Source organism: Cyprinodon variegatus, unplaced genomic scaffold (assembly GCF_000732505.1).
Source record: "Cyprinodon variegatus isolate N-32 unplaced genomic scaffold, C_variegatus-1.0 Scaffold278, whole genome shotgun sequence".
Taxonomy (NCBI): Eukaryota; Metazoa; Chordata; class Actinopteri; order Cyprinodontiformes; family Cyprinodontidae; genus Cyprinodon; species Cyprinodon variegatus.
Genome location: NW_015150731.1, coordinates 656275 through 671872, shown reverse-complemented (window position 1 = coordinate 671872; position 15598 = coordinate 656275). Strand labels below are relative to the sequence as shown.

The 15598-nt window shown below is 37.0% G+C and overlaps 2 protein-coding genes across 2 annotated transcripts in view; both read right to left on the bottom strand.

Moving 5' to 3' along the window:
- LOC107090053 (extracellular serine/threonine protein kinase FAM20C-like) overlaps positions 1–15598 on the bottom strand; it is a 28212-nt gene that overhangs the window by 9458 nt on the left and 3156 nt on the right. Inside the window, exon 2 of the mRNA XM_015383213.1 lies at positions 2234–2388. Within this exon, the coding sequence (XP_015238699.1) occupies positions 2234–2235 (2 nt within the window). The 5' untranslated portion in view covers positions 2236–2388. The remainder of the gene's footprint in view (positions 1–2233; positions 2389–15598) is intronic.
- dnal4 (dynein, axonemal, light chain 4) lies at positions 10346–15221 on the bottom strand. Its single transcript, XM_015383236.1, has 4 exons — positions 15101–15221; positions 14589–14664; positions 11467–11550; positions 10346–11348 (listed from the first exon to the last, which is right to left on the bottom strand). The coding sequence occupies exons 2-4, from the start codon at positions 14658–14660 to the stop codon at positions 11184–11186; spliced, it is 321 nt and encodes a 106-aa protein (XP_015238722.1). The 5' UTR covers positions 14661–14664; positions 15101–15221; the 3' UTR covers positions 10346–11183.

The window sequence follows — 15598 nt, the reverse complement described above, 5'->3', positions numbered from 1 at the left end:
CTTCCTGTTAAATCTAGAATTATAATGACCAGATAATGGAAGACCCAGATTCAACCGGAGCAAGAGACATTTAAACAGTTTATTGGAATTAAACTGGCGCTGGTCGGGAGAGATTCACCAGAATCAGCAATTGCATCACAGAATACAAGTCAGAGATCCAAAAGACACTAAGACAGGTCCAATGGGGGTCAGGCAGGCAGGCAGGTTTACAGGAATACTCGTAATAATCTGGCACTAGTCACTGGTCTGAGAGCTGGTTATACAGTTAGTTAAGAGGGAAAATTTGATGGAGGCTGAGTGGAAACAGGGCAGAGCTGACAGGTGTGTTGAATCCTAAATCAAACCAGCACTCATGCCAGGAATCATGACAAGAATAGAATTCAAAATCCCCCTTCTCACCTATATAGCCATAAACAACCAAGCTCCATCTTATATTAGAGATCTGATTGTTTCTGGTGTTCCAAACACTCACTTGGTTCCCAGTGGTTCCTAGAATTTCTAAAAGTAAAATGGGAGGCAAAGAATGGCCAAAGAGCCATAAAGGTATGGGAGATGGAGAGTGGATGGCAAGGCTCAGAGCATTTGCCAGCTGTGGGGTTTGAACTTCAGATGGTAGAAATAGACCAGGCAGAAGAAATGGCATGATTTTTATCGGCAAAGCCTCTGTTAAAAAAAAAAAAAGAAAGGACATGATTAATTGTCATTAATAGGATGATGCTGTACCATTTCAGACCCTTTTTAGAGGGTCAGTCTCCTTTAATTGTGGCTTTCACTCTGCTAAGGTAAATCCTTTTATACTTAGTGTCAGGATGCAGCAGGCAGCACTGTGCAGTTTTCTGTTGAAGAAAATGCTCCTCAATAATATTGTTAGATAACATCTGATTCTGAAGGCCCTGGGCAGATTGATTGACATAGCAATGCACTAAGGCTGAAATCTGATTGGACAAAAAATATAGTGACCACATAAATTTAATGGAAGCAGCTCAGTCATCAAGAGATATACATACAAAATTAAGAGAATTAATTGTTTTGAATAAATTAATAGAGCTGCAAAGAAGAAAATTAAAGTTTACGTTAAGGATATATGTTAGTGTTTCTGATTGATTTTAGGCCAGCAGAGAAGGCTTTGAAGGCCCTCGCAGCCCACCACTGCTCCTTGGTCTTACACCACTATTAAACCATGTACACTTCAGCCTTATAATCACAGCTAACTTTATTGACAAAAAGACTCACCACAGCCATATTGTCAGCATATTGAAAGAGTGTAACTTTTCTATCTTCTATTTTCAGGACATTAATGTGCAGAGAATACATAAGTGATGGCACACATCTTTGTGGTGCACGTTTATGGACAATGATGTCATCAGACACTGATCAGTGCATCTGGACCATCTCAGCTTAGGCCGTCCTGAACCCAATGAACAATTGGATCTACCCTCCATGCACTCCCAAAATTTAGCACTGACCCAAACTGATCTCAAACCTCATTGTATTAAGGACATAGGTCAGGTCAGTGAATAAAATTCTCTCTCCTGCTCTAAATGACCCAGCCACTAAAGTAATTTCCCTCTGGGATTATTAAAGTATGTCTGACTCTGTTTCACAAGTTCGAATGGGAAATTTTAGGGGCGATCAAGCTGGTCCTTTACTGCAACAAGAAGTGTTTATTCTATCTATATAGAATTCTATTTATATGTATGCAGTAAAAAGACAATTTAAAGTCCACACCTAAATACATTTTTTATTCTATTGCAAGACCCAGAAACTGCTGGCTCATTTGACTGAGCTTGGTCTGTTATGAATATCTATATAGAAAAATGAGCAGAGAGTTAAGTTTCCAGCTTGTAGAGAAACAACCAAAGATCATTTAGAATAACTGCAATGATAGCTGGTTCTGCAAAAGAGCTAAGAATTATGCCATATTTTATGTTGGTTAATCATACAATACGAACAGGAACTGCATTTAAGATTATGGGTTTTTTTTTGTAGATTACTGCTAAAGCTAGAATACATTTGCAAGGAACACGTGGTTAAAAAGAGCAAAACGGCAAAAACACGATAAACTACAAACATTTGGAAATTTTGAACATGATTAAAACTTTTACTAAGGTGTTTTTTTTTTATCATATTCCTTTCTTTCAAAACGGCCATTATTTACATTGACAACATTTAGACTTGATTTTTTTTTTTAACAACCCAACGAAACAAGGTCTTCTGAAATTAATGTACTCACATGTTTCTGTCTTCTGCAGATGATTTTCCTTTCTAGCTGTTTATTGCAGAAAGGTGACAAGAGACTGGGTTGCACCCAGGGTGAATTCATCCAGTTTTTATCTTTCTCCAATTTCAAGGAATTTGCAGTTGGGAAGGTAGCCAGGTCAGAGTGATCTGGGCACAAATCAATGTGTTTACTTATTACTCTTTAAACTGCACCCCTTTTATAACAAGGTTTGTCCTCTGCAATGAGACTTCTTTTTTCTTTTTACTAATCCTGATGAATATGAAAAGTTTAATACTAAACCTGCTTAACTTTTGAAACCAACATTCAATGCTAAAATAAAAATCTCTTTCATAAATGTATGATTTGAAACCAAAGACTTTGTGCACATCTGAAAACAAATCAGCCAGTGACATTTCAGCTACTTCTGCAGCACATTTAATGGCATTGTCACAGTGATAAATATTTTATACCTCGTACTCACTCCCACATATTAACATGCATTTAAATGAGCTCCATTTACAAAACATAAGCAAAAATGTTTTGCTTTTTTTCCCCTACAAAATAACTACAACGTAAATGTTGTTTTTCAAGCAGCAACATAGAAAGATATAATTGATAGGATAAAATGCACATTTGTTTCTAAATAACTTGAATTGCATTATATAAAAGTAATATGTAACCAAATCAGCTGTCAGGCGCTAGAGCTAGGAGACAGATGTTTTATGTTCAGTGTGCACGCTTGCGTCGAGTCCTCATCAGGCTTGTCAGGCCTCGTGGAGGATCCCTAAAGATACACTGTTTCTGTGAAGTCGAGCTCTTTAAAGTGCGCCTGGGTATGTGTATGTGTGTTTCTGCATGTTTTATAACTGTGTGCATGCTCAACTCAACCCAATCCACGTGCTGTGTTTCACAGCCATGTGACACTCTGGAGAATATATTGATGAAAAATCCCAGCCCGTGACTCATTTATTATCAGCTCAAAAGAGTCGACTAGATTTTTTTTTTTCTTCCATCGCTGGTCATATTCATTCATTATTCACCAACTTTCATAAAGAAACATCAGAAATGATGTCTGTAACATGTGAGATGAATGCAAAATAATGGAAAATATTGGAAATTTCAGTAAATATTCTAATTTTTTTTTTTAAATACAACAGAATTATCTCCAAAGAGGACTCATAAACACCTCCGCACTTCGTAGGACTGCACAAACAGTGAGAACTCGGCTTGTAATTATCTCTCTGTTTGGAAAATAAATGAGTCCACATCAAGAAAAGAAATCAATAGACTTGTTATTTTCCTACAGTGCTGTGAATCAGTTTTGTATATATAAATATGAGGAATGTAGTTACTATGGCATGCTATTTATTCAGACACTGTGGCCTGACGCCCATTGTCAAGCAGAAGAAAAGAGACGTAGGTGGGCACCGACGATGATGGAAGCCATCAACCTGAAAGATGCCGTAGGTGCTGGTGTTTCAGGAAAAAGCTGAAAGTTAAAAGGATGTCCCTATTGTCATTTTTTGACCATGAAAGAAGCATTTTAAGGTTCTTCTGAAAGCAACAAGTCGAGGAATTGTTTTTGGAGGAGAAAAATATTGAATACCAGGAAGTCAAGTCCATTATCATGGCTATCATGGACATCACAGTAGATAAATGCTCTGATGGTACAGTAGCAGAAAAACTGAAGGAGATGAGATGTATTCCTTGATGTTGAAGGCATTGAACATTGTGGGCCTATTTTGGTAAATGTCCTTCATCAGCATTACATCTAGGGAGGGCAGAGCGTGCAACTATCTTCCTTCATGCTCGCTATTAGGTGTATTTATTAGTTTATTGTACTTGAAGGAGATAATGTTTTTAAAATTGTCCATGGGAGGTGTGTTGTTCAGCCCTCATGTGTTTGGCAGATCTGGGGAACATTTATGGTTTATGGGGGAATTCAAATGCACAACTCCTTGGATTGGTTTGTTTAGACTTACATGTGTGCAGGATAATACTGGCTGATAAATTATTAATGGTTGTTAGAGACTCTGTTTCGGCAAAGAGGCCAGAGATTTAACAACCCAATGGATAGACACAAATAAGAAGGATCAAACTACAACACAGAAGTTTGATAGCTATAAAATTAGGTCAAACAAAAAATTTATAAATAACATATAAAAAAAAAACAAACCAAATGGTCTAGGCACATTATAATGATTTGCAGGGAGTGTCTGCTGGAAGAGACATCTGTCCCATCTTCTGACACCAAAAAAAAAAAAAAAAAAATGCATTTATTTTCCCCAATCTAAATGTGAAAGCAACCACTTGTTTTGATCATTTATTTATTTTATTCAGACTGTTTAATGTTTTTTTTTTTTTTACGTTTTGTTTTTCCAGCATTTTATTGTCATTGAACTGTCACAAGTACAGAACAATGAAATAATCCCTCTGCAACTGTCCTTGGGGAGCAGTGGGCAGCCATCATGCGGCGCCAGGGGAGCAGTGTGGGGTTAAGGGTCTTTGCTACTGTAAGAGAGCCAGAGTGGCAGTCTGTAGGAGTGGGGTTCAAACTCAGAACCTCAGGATTCCAAGCTCTATGCCCTAACCACTAGGCCACCTCTCCCCCGTGTTAACTTCATATTAATACATTAAATACATATTAAAATGTTGATTAATATGAATTTAAACCTGGAATCTTGGTGCTCTTCCTATGCGAATCCTTAGGTAATATTTATATTTAGCTTTTTATCCAAATTTTCCCCTTTTATATTTGTAAATAATTTCCAGTGTGTAAACAGACACATTAGAGTTGCCTGTATTTTTTTATTTTTTTTTCCCTTACTTTTTTCAGCTTCTTGGCAGAAAACTTATTACAGGATGAGGAAAGAGTCAATTATTTCATTCTAGAAACATCTAAGCTGTAATTTCAGTGTGTCTCTTTCCAGTGTTTTATAATTCTTTCATCAAATAACCTCTGAGACCCTCTTAGGTCTACTTATGCTCTCTGTCTCTACTCCACTAGTGTATAATAAACTAAGCTATTTTAGTTAGATACACAGACATCATTCATCTTTTATTCATTGCATCTACATACTCTTGTTTCTTTCCCCAAAGCATTTGGTGTCGTCTTTTCAATCCATTCCCATTGTATGGAATGTACCCCCCCACAGGTACTGCAAGTGAATTTAAAAATAGGTTTTGCCTCATGCACCCTCTCTGAGAAGAAGACATGCACATTAATATTGGATTGTGTTTTTTATTTCAGTTTAAAAAAAAGAAAACGCCCGGTAGTGATGTTCAGATGAAAGATTTATCCCTCCTTCTCATTTCTGCTCACCCTCTGATGCCTCAAGTCTAATTCTTTGCTGCCTTGAAACAGCCCCCTTCATCTACTCACAAAAATCTCTGCCTTTTATAATGATGGCTGCAATCAGAATATTCAGTAAAACCACAAGTAAACCATCTGAATTCTAGGAGTCAGCTTGTCTTATTACATTCAACCACCAACTGATTCCCTTTTTTGATATACCCTCTTTGTGTTGCAATAACACACTTGCACTCACATTGCTGAAAGCTCCAAACCTGCTACTTCTCAGGTGGTGAGAAGGTTGCTATGATACAAGACCTAGCTTTTCAAACTGGAAAGGATGTTTTAATCTTTTTACTGAATTAAAATTATCAAAAAAAGACAAAATTTTAATAGCAAAAATATGAAATATTTAGTCATATGTTGTTGTTTGATGCTGTAATTATGTGAAAGTCAAATTTGTGTTTATTTCCTTTATGGTTACTTTTCTTTATTTTAATGTTTTCATTTTTTTTGTATCAAATCATATGCAGTAATATATTTTCTTCTGTCTTTAAGTCTTATTCTGTGCATATAGTTTCATGCAAAGGATCATTAGTTGTGTTCAGACTCCACAGTAGTTCATCCTGTTTATATTAACTGAGCCTTTGACTGGAAGTAGCCATCAGTAGGTAGATATACAGAGGATGTGTAAAGTTTTCTACAGCACACATCCTGTTTTCTTTTTGTTCCTTTGCTTTTTATGTGGAAAAAGAAAACTGGTGCATTTGCTGGTTTTTGTTCTGCCGGTTTTATTTCTTCTCTTGCCTTTTTTATGTGTCCCCTTCAGCTAACACCATGTGGTGACCTTCTCTGATTAAGAATAAAAAAGGTTGCAACAGAAGGGAAGATTTTTGACTCCTTTGCAGAACAGATTGGAAGAGGCATATTGGTAAAGGCTTCACTTAAACTCTACATGCTGGACAGGAAAGGAGAAATAAAATTATGTAAAGCAATCTGAATCAAAACATGTTTTAGTATTTCTACCTATAAAATTATTTTAATTCTTAGTTTGTATATTATTTTAAATCAAAGTTAAGTTGCTGAGTCCTTTAGCAGGCTCAAAGGAGATGTTTCCATGGCAACATTAGTTACCAGTCAACAATGTGAAATAAAAATAATTTTGGACAATTAATTAAATTAACTGATATAAGGTTTTTCAATTAGTAAATTGGCTAAATTATCCAGCTCAGTGTCTACCTTTCTAAAGTTAACTGGGAAGGTAGAGGATGATCCGGAAAAAAAAAGAAAAATCTACCTGGAAAAGTTGAATTCAAATTCACCCATTTATTTGCCTTTATGGTACATTAAATGAAATAAAAATAAACAGCAAAGAGGATGTGTGGATTAGTGGAGAAATAGCATCCTGCACACCCAGAGCAGAATCCACATCTTGCAGCATTTCCTCCTGGTTGAAATGTGTCTGTTACTTCAATGAAGGCCCCAAAGAGCCTCTTTCAGAAAGATTTGTCTTTCTCCCCCCTCACACTGGGGAAACGCTTTCAGACCAAACAAACTGAGTGTTTTGTGCAACTTGCTGGCTCTCTGCTTAAATATTTAACCATGTTGAGCTGAAACAAGGAGAGGGATGGGTTTATGTAAAAAGTGTTTGAGGTTAATAATGCATTAGGTCGCTCCTGTGATAGAAGCTGGCTTCCTGACACACCACTGCCCACCAGATTAGTATTAGACTGCTACAGAGATTGCTGAATTTAGGCCTCTTGCCATAAAATAGGTCAACCAAATAAATCCAGGTGAAAGCTATCAGTCTATTATGCTAACATCAATCCCACTGTATCTCTGTCAAAACCCTTTCAGTCATTACACTTGGATATTTGCATGCAGATGTAGGTCATCCATTCTCAGACGAGGGCTGCTTGTCAACATCCAAAATCCGGTTAACTAACTAGTTTTGTTGTTTTTGCTCTAGATCAGGGGTCTTCAACATTTTCCAGGCCAATGACCCCCAAACTGATGGCGAGGTGGAGCAGGGACCCCCTAATTATACATATTGTATAAAATTGTGTTATGTCAAACTGGTCCTACAGTCACTATATTACAGATGGAGTCATGTTTTGAAAGTAATTTCGGCCTGGGATTATTAAAGTATTTCTGATTCTATTCCTTGATGGGACTGGTGTTGTGAATGAAACGATGCCCAGTTTAAAAGAGCTCCTGTGTGTTGCTGAATGTGTGCATTGATGACTGAAAGACATCTCCATTTATCCGTTTACTATAGTGTGTTGAATTCATGTAAATGTGTATTTAAAGATATTTCAATTAGTGGAAAAAATTGCAGTGGAAAATATAGAAAAAAAAAAGTCTAATCAACCAAAACTTTGCAGTACCTCCGAGGACCCCTAGGAACGAAGGCCCCTGTTGAAGGCCTCTGCTCTAGATCTTTCATTCTGTTATGGATTCTCACCCTAAGTTTTAAACATAAGTATGCTGTCAGCAAATTCTTTCTCTGACCTTTAACAGTAATTAGGGCTGTCAAATATGGTGTAATTTGAAGCACGGTTGCCTCGCAGCAAGAAGCTTCAAAGTTCGATCATCCATCCAGACAACCATCCATCCTCCACCACACAACAGAGGGCCTCGCCTTCCTCTGAGCCAGACTCTGGACACCATAAGGAGAAAGCTTATTCTAGCTGCTTGCCTTCAATGTCTCTTTTTTAGTCATAAACTCATGACTAGTGTGGGTTAGATCTATTTTTCAATGTCATTTCTAATCAACACATTCAATTTAATTTGATTTAAGAAGCCTTTTGACATTTTAGAAAAAGCATTTTAAAACACTAAATCTCTTTTTTGCCCAACTAACAAGGTGGTCTAAATTATTTTATTCAGCATGAACAAATTAAAAGTGTAAATGAATAAACAAGCTACTACGTGTAACAAGTAAAAAACAAAGAATAAAGTCTGTTGACCTATCCCGGTGCTTCGTGCCTTGTGTGGGTGCTAACTATGGTTGCGAGGTCTTCGAGAGCCAGAGGCTGTTTTGTAGATCAAAAAGAGCAAAAGGTTTACAATTTCCATCTGAACTAATGAGAAACTACTTTTATCAGCATGTATATTTGTGTTCAGATGCCAATCATACGACTATATAAAATCTGGATTATCCAACTTCCTTCATAACTTACCTCATCACTTGTGTGATTTAATCCTTTCTAACTACTTTTAAAATGATGCCATAAGAGGTTAAGAGGTCAGGCCTGCAGTTTGCCACGAGCCATGTAGGAAACCTACTGTAGGACACATGTGACAGAATGCTCTGGCCAGATAAGACCTTCTTGGCCATAATGCAAAAAGCTATGTGTGGCAAAAAAAAAAAAAAAAACTTCACTGTGATTAAAACATCCCGTATTGAAACATGGAGGCGGCAGCATAATGCTGGAGGGGTGCTTTCTTCCTGCACAGGCAGGGAAGTTGGAACTGAGCTGATGGATCTACAGTAGAAAAGAGAAAATCCTGGAGAAAAAATTGTGAGGCAGCATAAGAGTGAGGTGTGGAGTAGAGGTTCACCTCCTAGTAGACTAATAAACCTACAGCCAGGGTTACATTAATATGATTTAGATTCTATATTCATGTGTTAGAATAGCCTTTCCAAAGGCCGGACCTAGTTGAGTATAGATTGTTAAACTTCAATATTCATGTTAACAGAAGGAAATAGGCAAAAAAGATTATTCTTTCTTTATATAAACTCATAGACACACTGGGGAGACAATGGCTTCAAATATAGAGCAGAGATGTGTAGAAACCCGTGTCAGGTTTATGACCATCCTTAGAAGATGGTGATAAGATCTTACCCAACAATTATTAAATGATCAAAACTTTTCAACATATTCATAGAGTCATTTTATGGTAATGACAGTAAAACAAGGTAAAGGGAGTGAGAGCAGAGTGCAGCCTGACCGGACATGTGGTCTGTGATTTACGCACACAAACAAACTGCCACAGTGTCAACAACGGCGGCCTGTGTTCTTCTACTGCTGGGTCAAAAAGCCCTCTGATTTTCAAAGAATCTTATCAAATAGCATTTTTGTTTATAGATCCGATCATGGTGAACTCCCAATGATCGGAGCAATAACGAAGGTGGAGCTTTTTGCCTGCAGGGAACTCTGTAATTGGTCCGGCAGCTTCATTTCGACTATCATTTTTGTAAACTTGAATTGACTAGAGAAAAATAGTTTGACATCTCAAATGCAGTGACCATGAGAGGAGTTTTAAAAACTGCTATTTTCAAATTGGTGCTGGAAATGTGTTCATTTCTCTTTTCTGCTTTCAGCAAAAACGCACATAAACCTCTAACAATAGGGAACTGAGAGAACATATACGTCTCCCACTAAAACCACAGGTTGCTTTTCCTTCAATCAGTGAAGAATTTAACAAGGACATTAAAGAACTTTTTAACCTTTTAACACAGGCCAATTTAACAAGAAAGATCTCCTTATTCACTGACATTTACTTCATACCTGACCTTATTTTTCCTGTTCATACTGTTCAGCCTTTATAACTATTTTTTCTAAAGGCCATTGAGTCTGCTCTCTGATTATTCCTGTTATTAAACCTGTTTCAAATCAAATACTGGCATAGCCATCTGTATGGAGCTCATACCTCCTTTTGAAACCCGGTATTCTAATTAACATATCACAAGCAACATATTATGTTGTGTATACACATTATATATATATATATTTACAGTTTTTCTCTAAAATGTAAAAAAAAAAAAGTGCTTGAAATAACAAAAAATATTGCAAGAAGAAAAAAACAGGCTGAACTGTAATTTCTCCACATTTCAGTTTATTTGAAAATCAGGTACGTTCACATGTAGTGGTCCGTTGCATTGGATCATTCTAACTGGCATCAACATGAGACAATCACGCAACAATGCTTTAGTTTTATATTTTGTTTTTTCCAAGCTTTTCCACACATCGCCATCAAGGAGAAAGGTTGAGTTAAGTTTAGCGTTTGTTCGACTCAGGACACTCTGAGCCCTTGGTCGTTAGAAGACGACACTGGTCTTTAAAAAAATTCCTTTCAAGTTGCATTAAAATATGTACACATAAAAAAATCTTACAAAAGTTATTCAAAGTAGTGCCGTTGTTGAGAGAAAGACACGCGTGAAACGTTTCAGACAGCATGGACGGGGATGAAGGTATAAATAAAGTCTTCACTAAACTGAGGAGAGTGACAATATTATGTTTGTAGGGGGAAAAATGTGTGTCCAGCACACACCAACATGAAAATCGCCCATTCATACACATGCACTCCCTGAAGAGAAAGGATAAAGGATTTTGGAGACCCTGGAAAGCTGTATTGTTCTGGAGAAGTGAATTTAGTTGCACATGCAAACACACAGGCATTCCAGGTGATCAAGAACAGAGCATGGCTTAATTGGAGGTTAACCACCCCATGACTCAGGAAAGCAAAGAGGCTATTTCTATCCCTACCAGACAAAGTGACAGTCACAATCCCATTTCCAAATGTATTCTATTCAAAGCCTTGTACTTCTTCTCTGCCACAGTGACAGGTAGCTTGAGTAAACTAATCCCCCACAACGCAGACAAAACTGGTGTCCAGCTGGTGTTTAGTTCCAGCATAATGAGCAGAAGGCAAGAGAAAGAGGTGCTAAGAGCACTTCCACACGCAGACGGCCAGGCTCCCACCGAAGAACATGTAGAGCAGGTTCTTCACTTCATGTGTGACCTCAAAGCCGAAGCCCTCGCCGATCACAACATGCCACGAGCTGCCAAACTTTTTATCCATGGACTCCTTAATCATCTTTGCTGCACTCTAGAAAAAAAAAAAAAAACAGAACAAAAATAATTATAATAACAAAAAAGGTTTTCTATTACTAACAATATTGATCCGATTACAGGAATATTAGAGAACAGCAGCAGAGGGGACTCACTTCATTATTTGTTGCAAACTTCTCGCAGGCTGTTACGCACAACTCCATGGTCTCAACCCTCATTTCCTCTGGCATGTCTGTGTGCTGGAGAGAAACGTGTTACTGACTGTTTTACACACACAGGAGTCAGATAAAGGCAAGAGTTACATAAATATTACATCAAACGATAGAAGATCACAGAGGAAGGGATTCATAAGTGCATCTCAATAAGTTACATCATCAAGAGGACAATTTATTTTAGGTATTCAATTAAAAAAAGATAAAGTTGTGTTACTGATCAATAGAAAAAAGGCAGTGATATGTTTGTAGTGCTTATTTCTGTCCATTTTGACCATTATAAGTAGGGATCCAAATTATCCATTAATGGGTTTATCTAAAATTGATTGATCGAAAAATAGTCCATTGATAAGCGGCTAAAGAACTTGAGTTTACTCTTTCCATAAAATGAGAGGCAATTTTTTTCCCCACAATATGCTGAAATTTAAAAAGGAAATTATTGTATTTCAAAAAGTTGTTTTGATCTCAGTCGTCACCTGTGTGGATTTTATGTTGTTGTTTTTTTGTTTTTTACATGAATGGCTGAAATAATGAATAAGAAAAATATAGAGCTGTATTAAATAATGGCTGAACAAACAACATTTTTTTTCCTATAAATGATTCAATGTATCTATAAGCCACAAAACAGGCTTTAATCAGAAGCAAACGGATTTGCTCTTGGTTTTCTAAAGACATTTTCACATCTATCACACTATCCAGTGGTTTATCAATTCTGCGGCTTGAACCAGAGCGCTCTGTGGTTGGAGCGCTGATATATTTATGCAGCATGGAGGTCCAGCACTCTATTTATTGTTAGTGATCAACCAGTCATCCATCTGGGTTTGTTGGAGTCTTTTGTTGTGTATGGGATAAGTGTAAGGCCATCTAAATCATGATGAGTGGGCTTAGCACTTCCAGGACTGAACTGTAAATGCCCGAAAGCTGAAATCCCAACCAAGTTTTATACCAGTACGTAATTGGCTTTGAAATTCCCTGGTATGTTATGTTTGGAGGAATTCCTTCAGAAGTTTTCAGAAACTCCTGAAACATATGGAATTACAATGTTTATGTCAGGAGTACTTTAGTGCGAGTGGGCAGAATCACAAAGATTCCCCAATAGGTTTCAAAAGGTCTTTAGAAGAAATGAATGAAAGTCCAGGTGCCTTTGATCTAAGCATGTCACGTGGTTGCCATGACCACAGATGAACGAGAATATACACAAAAACAGGAACCTAACAGGCTCGATGTACAGAGATATAAAACTATCACTAAAATACAGGGTCTGTCTCTATATCTGCTAACTGTGATAAAGCTTTCTGTTTTCAGTGTGATACAGCATTCAGTATAGGAAGACACTCTGCGCTGTTAGTAGCTCCTTTAAATAGGGGATTCTGGTTGCCCATACAGGAATGTTAAAACTTCACCCTATGTAGCCTTCCTCATCTTCCATGCTTTACAAGCCCGTTTTTTTTCATTAACGGTACAAAGATCTTCTTTAATGCACCCCACTTTTTTTCTTCTTTTAAATAATCCCCTCTTCTCCTTCCAAGCCAGCAGAGAAGTTACTGTTGCTCCTCCATGCAGCACGGCTAAAGCGGCATTATATAGGAGACAACTTAGGTAGTTTATTAAGTGTTTATATTTACTAACAGAACTACAAAAAGTTGATTTTGTGTCCTCCTCGTCATTAAGCAGTGTTAATAATCAAAAATAGGACTCTGGATCAATTAGTGATTTTGTCCTAGCATGCCTCTCCTCCAGCATTAGTTCTCTTCCTTCACTTAAAATGAACAACGGCACCCTCTAGAGACATGTTTCCTAACCTTTTATGACTTGTGTACCTCTTTGGGGCATTTTGTCTGACAATGAGTAACACCCCCATTGATTTTCCAAAAGTGGAACGTACAATAACAAATGATAAAATAAAGACCATTTTACTTAATCGTTTAATTTGAGCATTTAATTTTTATCATTTTTTTCTTTCCATCTCAAAATCAAATAAAAAAACAACATGAATATGTTGCCATTTCATTCACAACACCTGTCCCATCAATGAGGAATCAGAATCAGAAATACTTTAATAATCCCAGGGCAAAATTTCTTTTGTTACATGACTCCATATGTAATAGAGGGACTATAGGACCAGTTTGATATAACACAATTTGATACAATATATATAATTAGGGGGTCTTCGCTCCATCTCGCCATTAGTTTGGGGGTGTTTGGCCTGGAAAACGTTGAAGACCCCTGATCTAGAAGACTGTTGACCAAAAAGCTTTAAATCAGATAGTCATTTATGCCCTCCACAAGATGACTGCAGTGCTTAAATAACCCCAGCCCTCGTGAACCACAGGAAAAGCTAGCAGGACACTGAGTGGAAAAAAATGGAGTCCTTTTTCAGTTAAGAAGTAAATTGTTTTTTTGTCAAGTTCTGGTTCCAGATTTAGTGATGATTTGAGGAGCCGTGTCATCAGATGTAATGGCCCAATTTGCTTTACGAGTCAGTTGTGACGCTTGCCTCTGCCAAAGAAGCTTTATAGAGATGCTAATTTGATTGCCGAGCAGGACATGCCACCTGTCCATACTACCAAACCTTTCAATACCAGTTTAAATAGCCAAGGCTGCCATTTAACCCTTAATCCTAGTCTTACTTATAACTTCAGTAAAATCACAGGCTGATCCATGCCTCAGTGCCTCGATGGAGGAAAACATCAACAGGAGTTCTGACTGACAACTAATACAATTATGGTCCAATACAAACATTAACAGTAAACAGTTAAATAATTCAATATAAGTTTGATTGATGGTACTTTTGTTCATAATTAAACTAAAAATGCGTTACTTAAGTACAAAATGCATAATTTTGTTTATTTTTCCTTCCCAGTGATTGTATAATGTGTATAAAAGCATATGTTGCAGACATCTAAATTTAGTCAATTTCAAAACAAAGAAGTGGGGTAATTTGGACCTTACTCGTTTAGGACAGCAGTACCTTTTCAACATCAGTAAAAATAAAAAAAAAATAAAAACACAATCAATTGTTGTTTTTATATTTATATAAAATGAGCAAAAGTTGTGTTTCTTACTCTGATGAGAGGGAAGCTGTGTAGTCTCTTGTAGTCGGCCTCTTCTTTCTTTCCCTCACCAGTTCCAGCCATCCTCCTGCAATAACAGCTGTTCTGTGTATCACTACATCACGGTTTTTTTATGTTTTACTATGTTTCTAATGAGCATTTTCTAAGGAGCACATAAACTGATGCAAATCAGAAGGTAGCAAAGCTAAAACATGAGCCGACTGCAAACATGTTAGCTAACAACACTGAGCTACAACCTGCTAATGACAACAAACAGTACGCTTCAGATTTAGTTATGCAAATACCAACTAATGCTTTATAAAGCCGAGCAGACTTGAACATGTCAATAGCTTTAACTTAATCAGGTTTCACTAGCTAGCTAATTACTAGCTTAGCCTATATTTAGAGCAAAGAGATGATGAAGATCTTTTCTGCCTAAAACTCATCAAATGTAAAACATGGATTGCAGTCTAAGGAGCTAGCTCTTGTTTTTAGGTAGAGGGAAAAGGAAGGGGTTAACTTACGAAACGTTTGTCCGGCGAAAACTTCAGATTTTAAAGTATCACATCGGTTGTTAGGGAGACATCCTAAACAGGGTAACGGACGTTCAACAAGCCCCGCCCCTTGGAGCTCAGTCTTTTGTCTGATTGGTTAGTATTCTGTCAATCAGCTCAAAGGAAGACGTAAGCAAGAGAACAACCAGGCTCGCTTGCACTTTAATTTTCTTTCCTCTTCAAAATTACTTAAATTAAAAATTTAGTTCGTCGAGGTTTGGCGAATACGTTGAGGAAATTATAAAATGACTATTAGTAAAACAGACTCATTGTTTAACACACACATCCATTGTTTCCGTTTGGTAATTATTAGCTTTTACTGAGGATAGCAGCCAAGGACCAAGGCTATTTCCACTAAAACTTTATACAAAGCTGATCAATTATAGATCTTCACTACAAGATTTGGCATATTTATCTAAATGTCCTTACATATTCACAAATACAATAAATACAAATTTATATATATAT

Coding starts and splice junctions, on each gene's coding strand:
- dnal4 (XM_015383236.1), bottom strand. CDS start 14,660: ATGGCTGGAACTGGTGAGGGAAAGAAAGAAGAGGCCGACTACAAGAGA. Junction 11,551..14,588: donor ACAGCTTCCCTCTCATCAGA/GTAAGAAACACA, acceptor GTTTCTCTCCAG/CACACAGACATGCCAGAGGA. Junction 11,349..11,466: donor AGTTTGCAACAAATAATGAA/GTGAGTCCCCTC, acceptor TTTTTTTTCTAG/AGTGCAGCAAAGATGATTAA.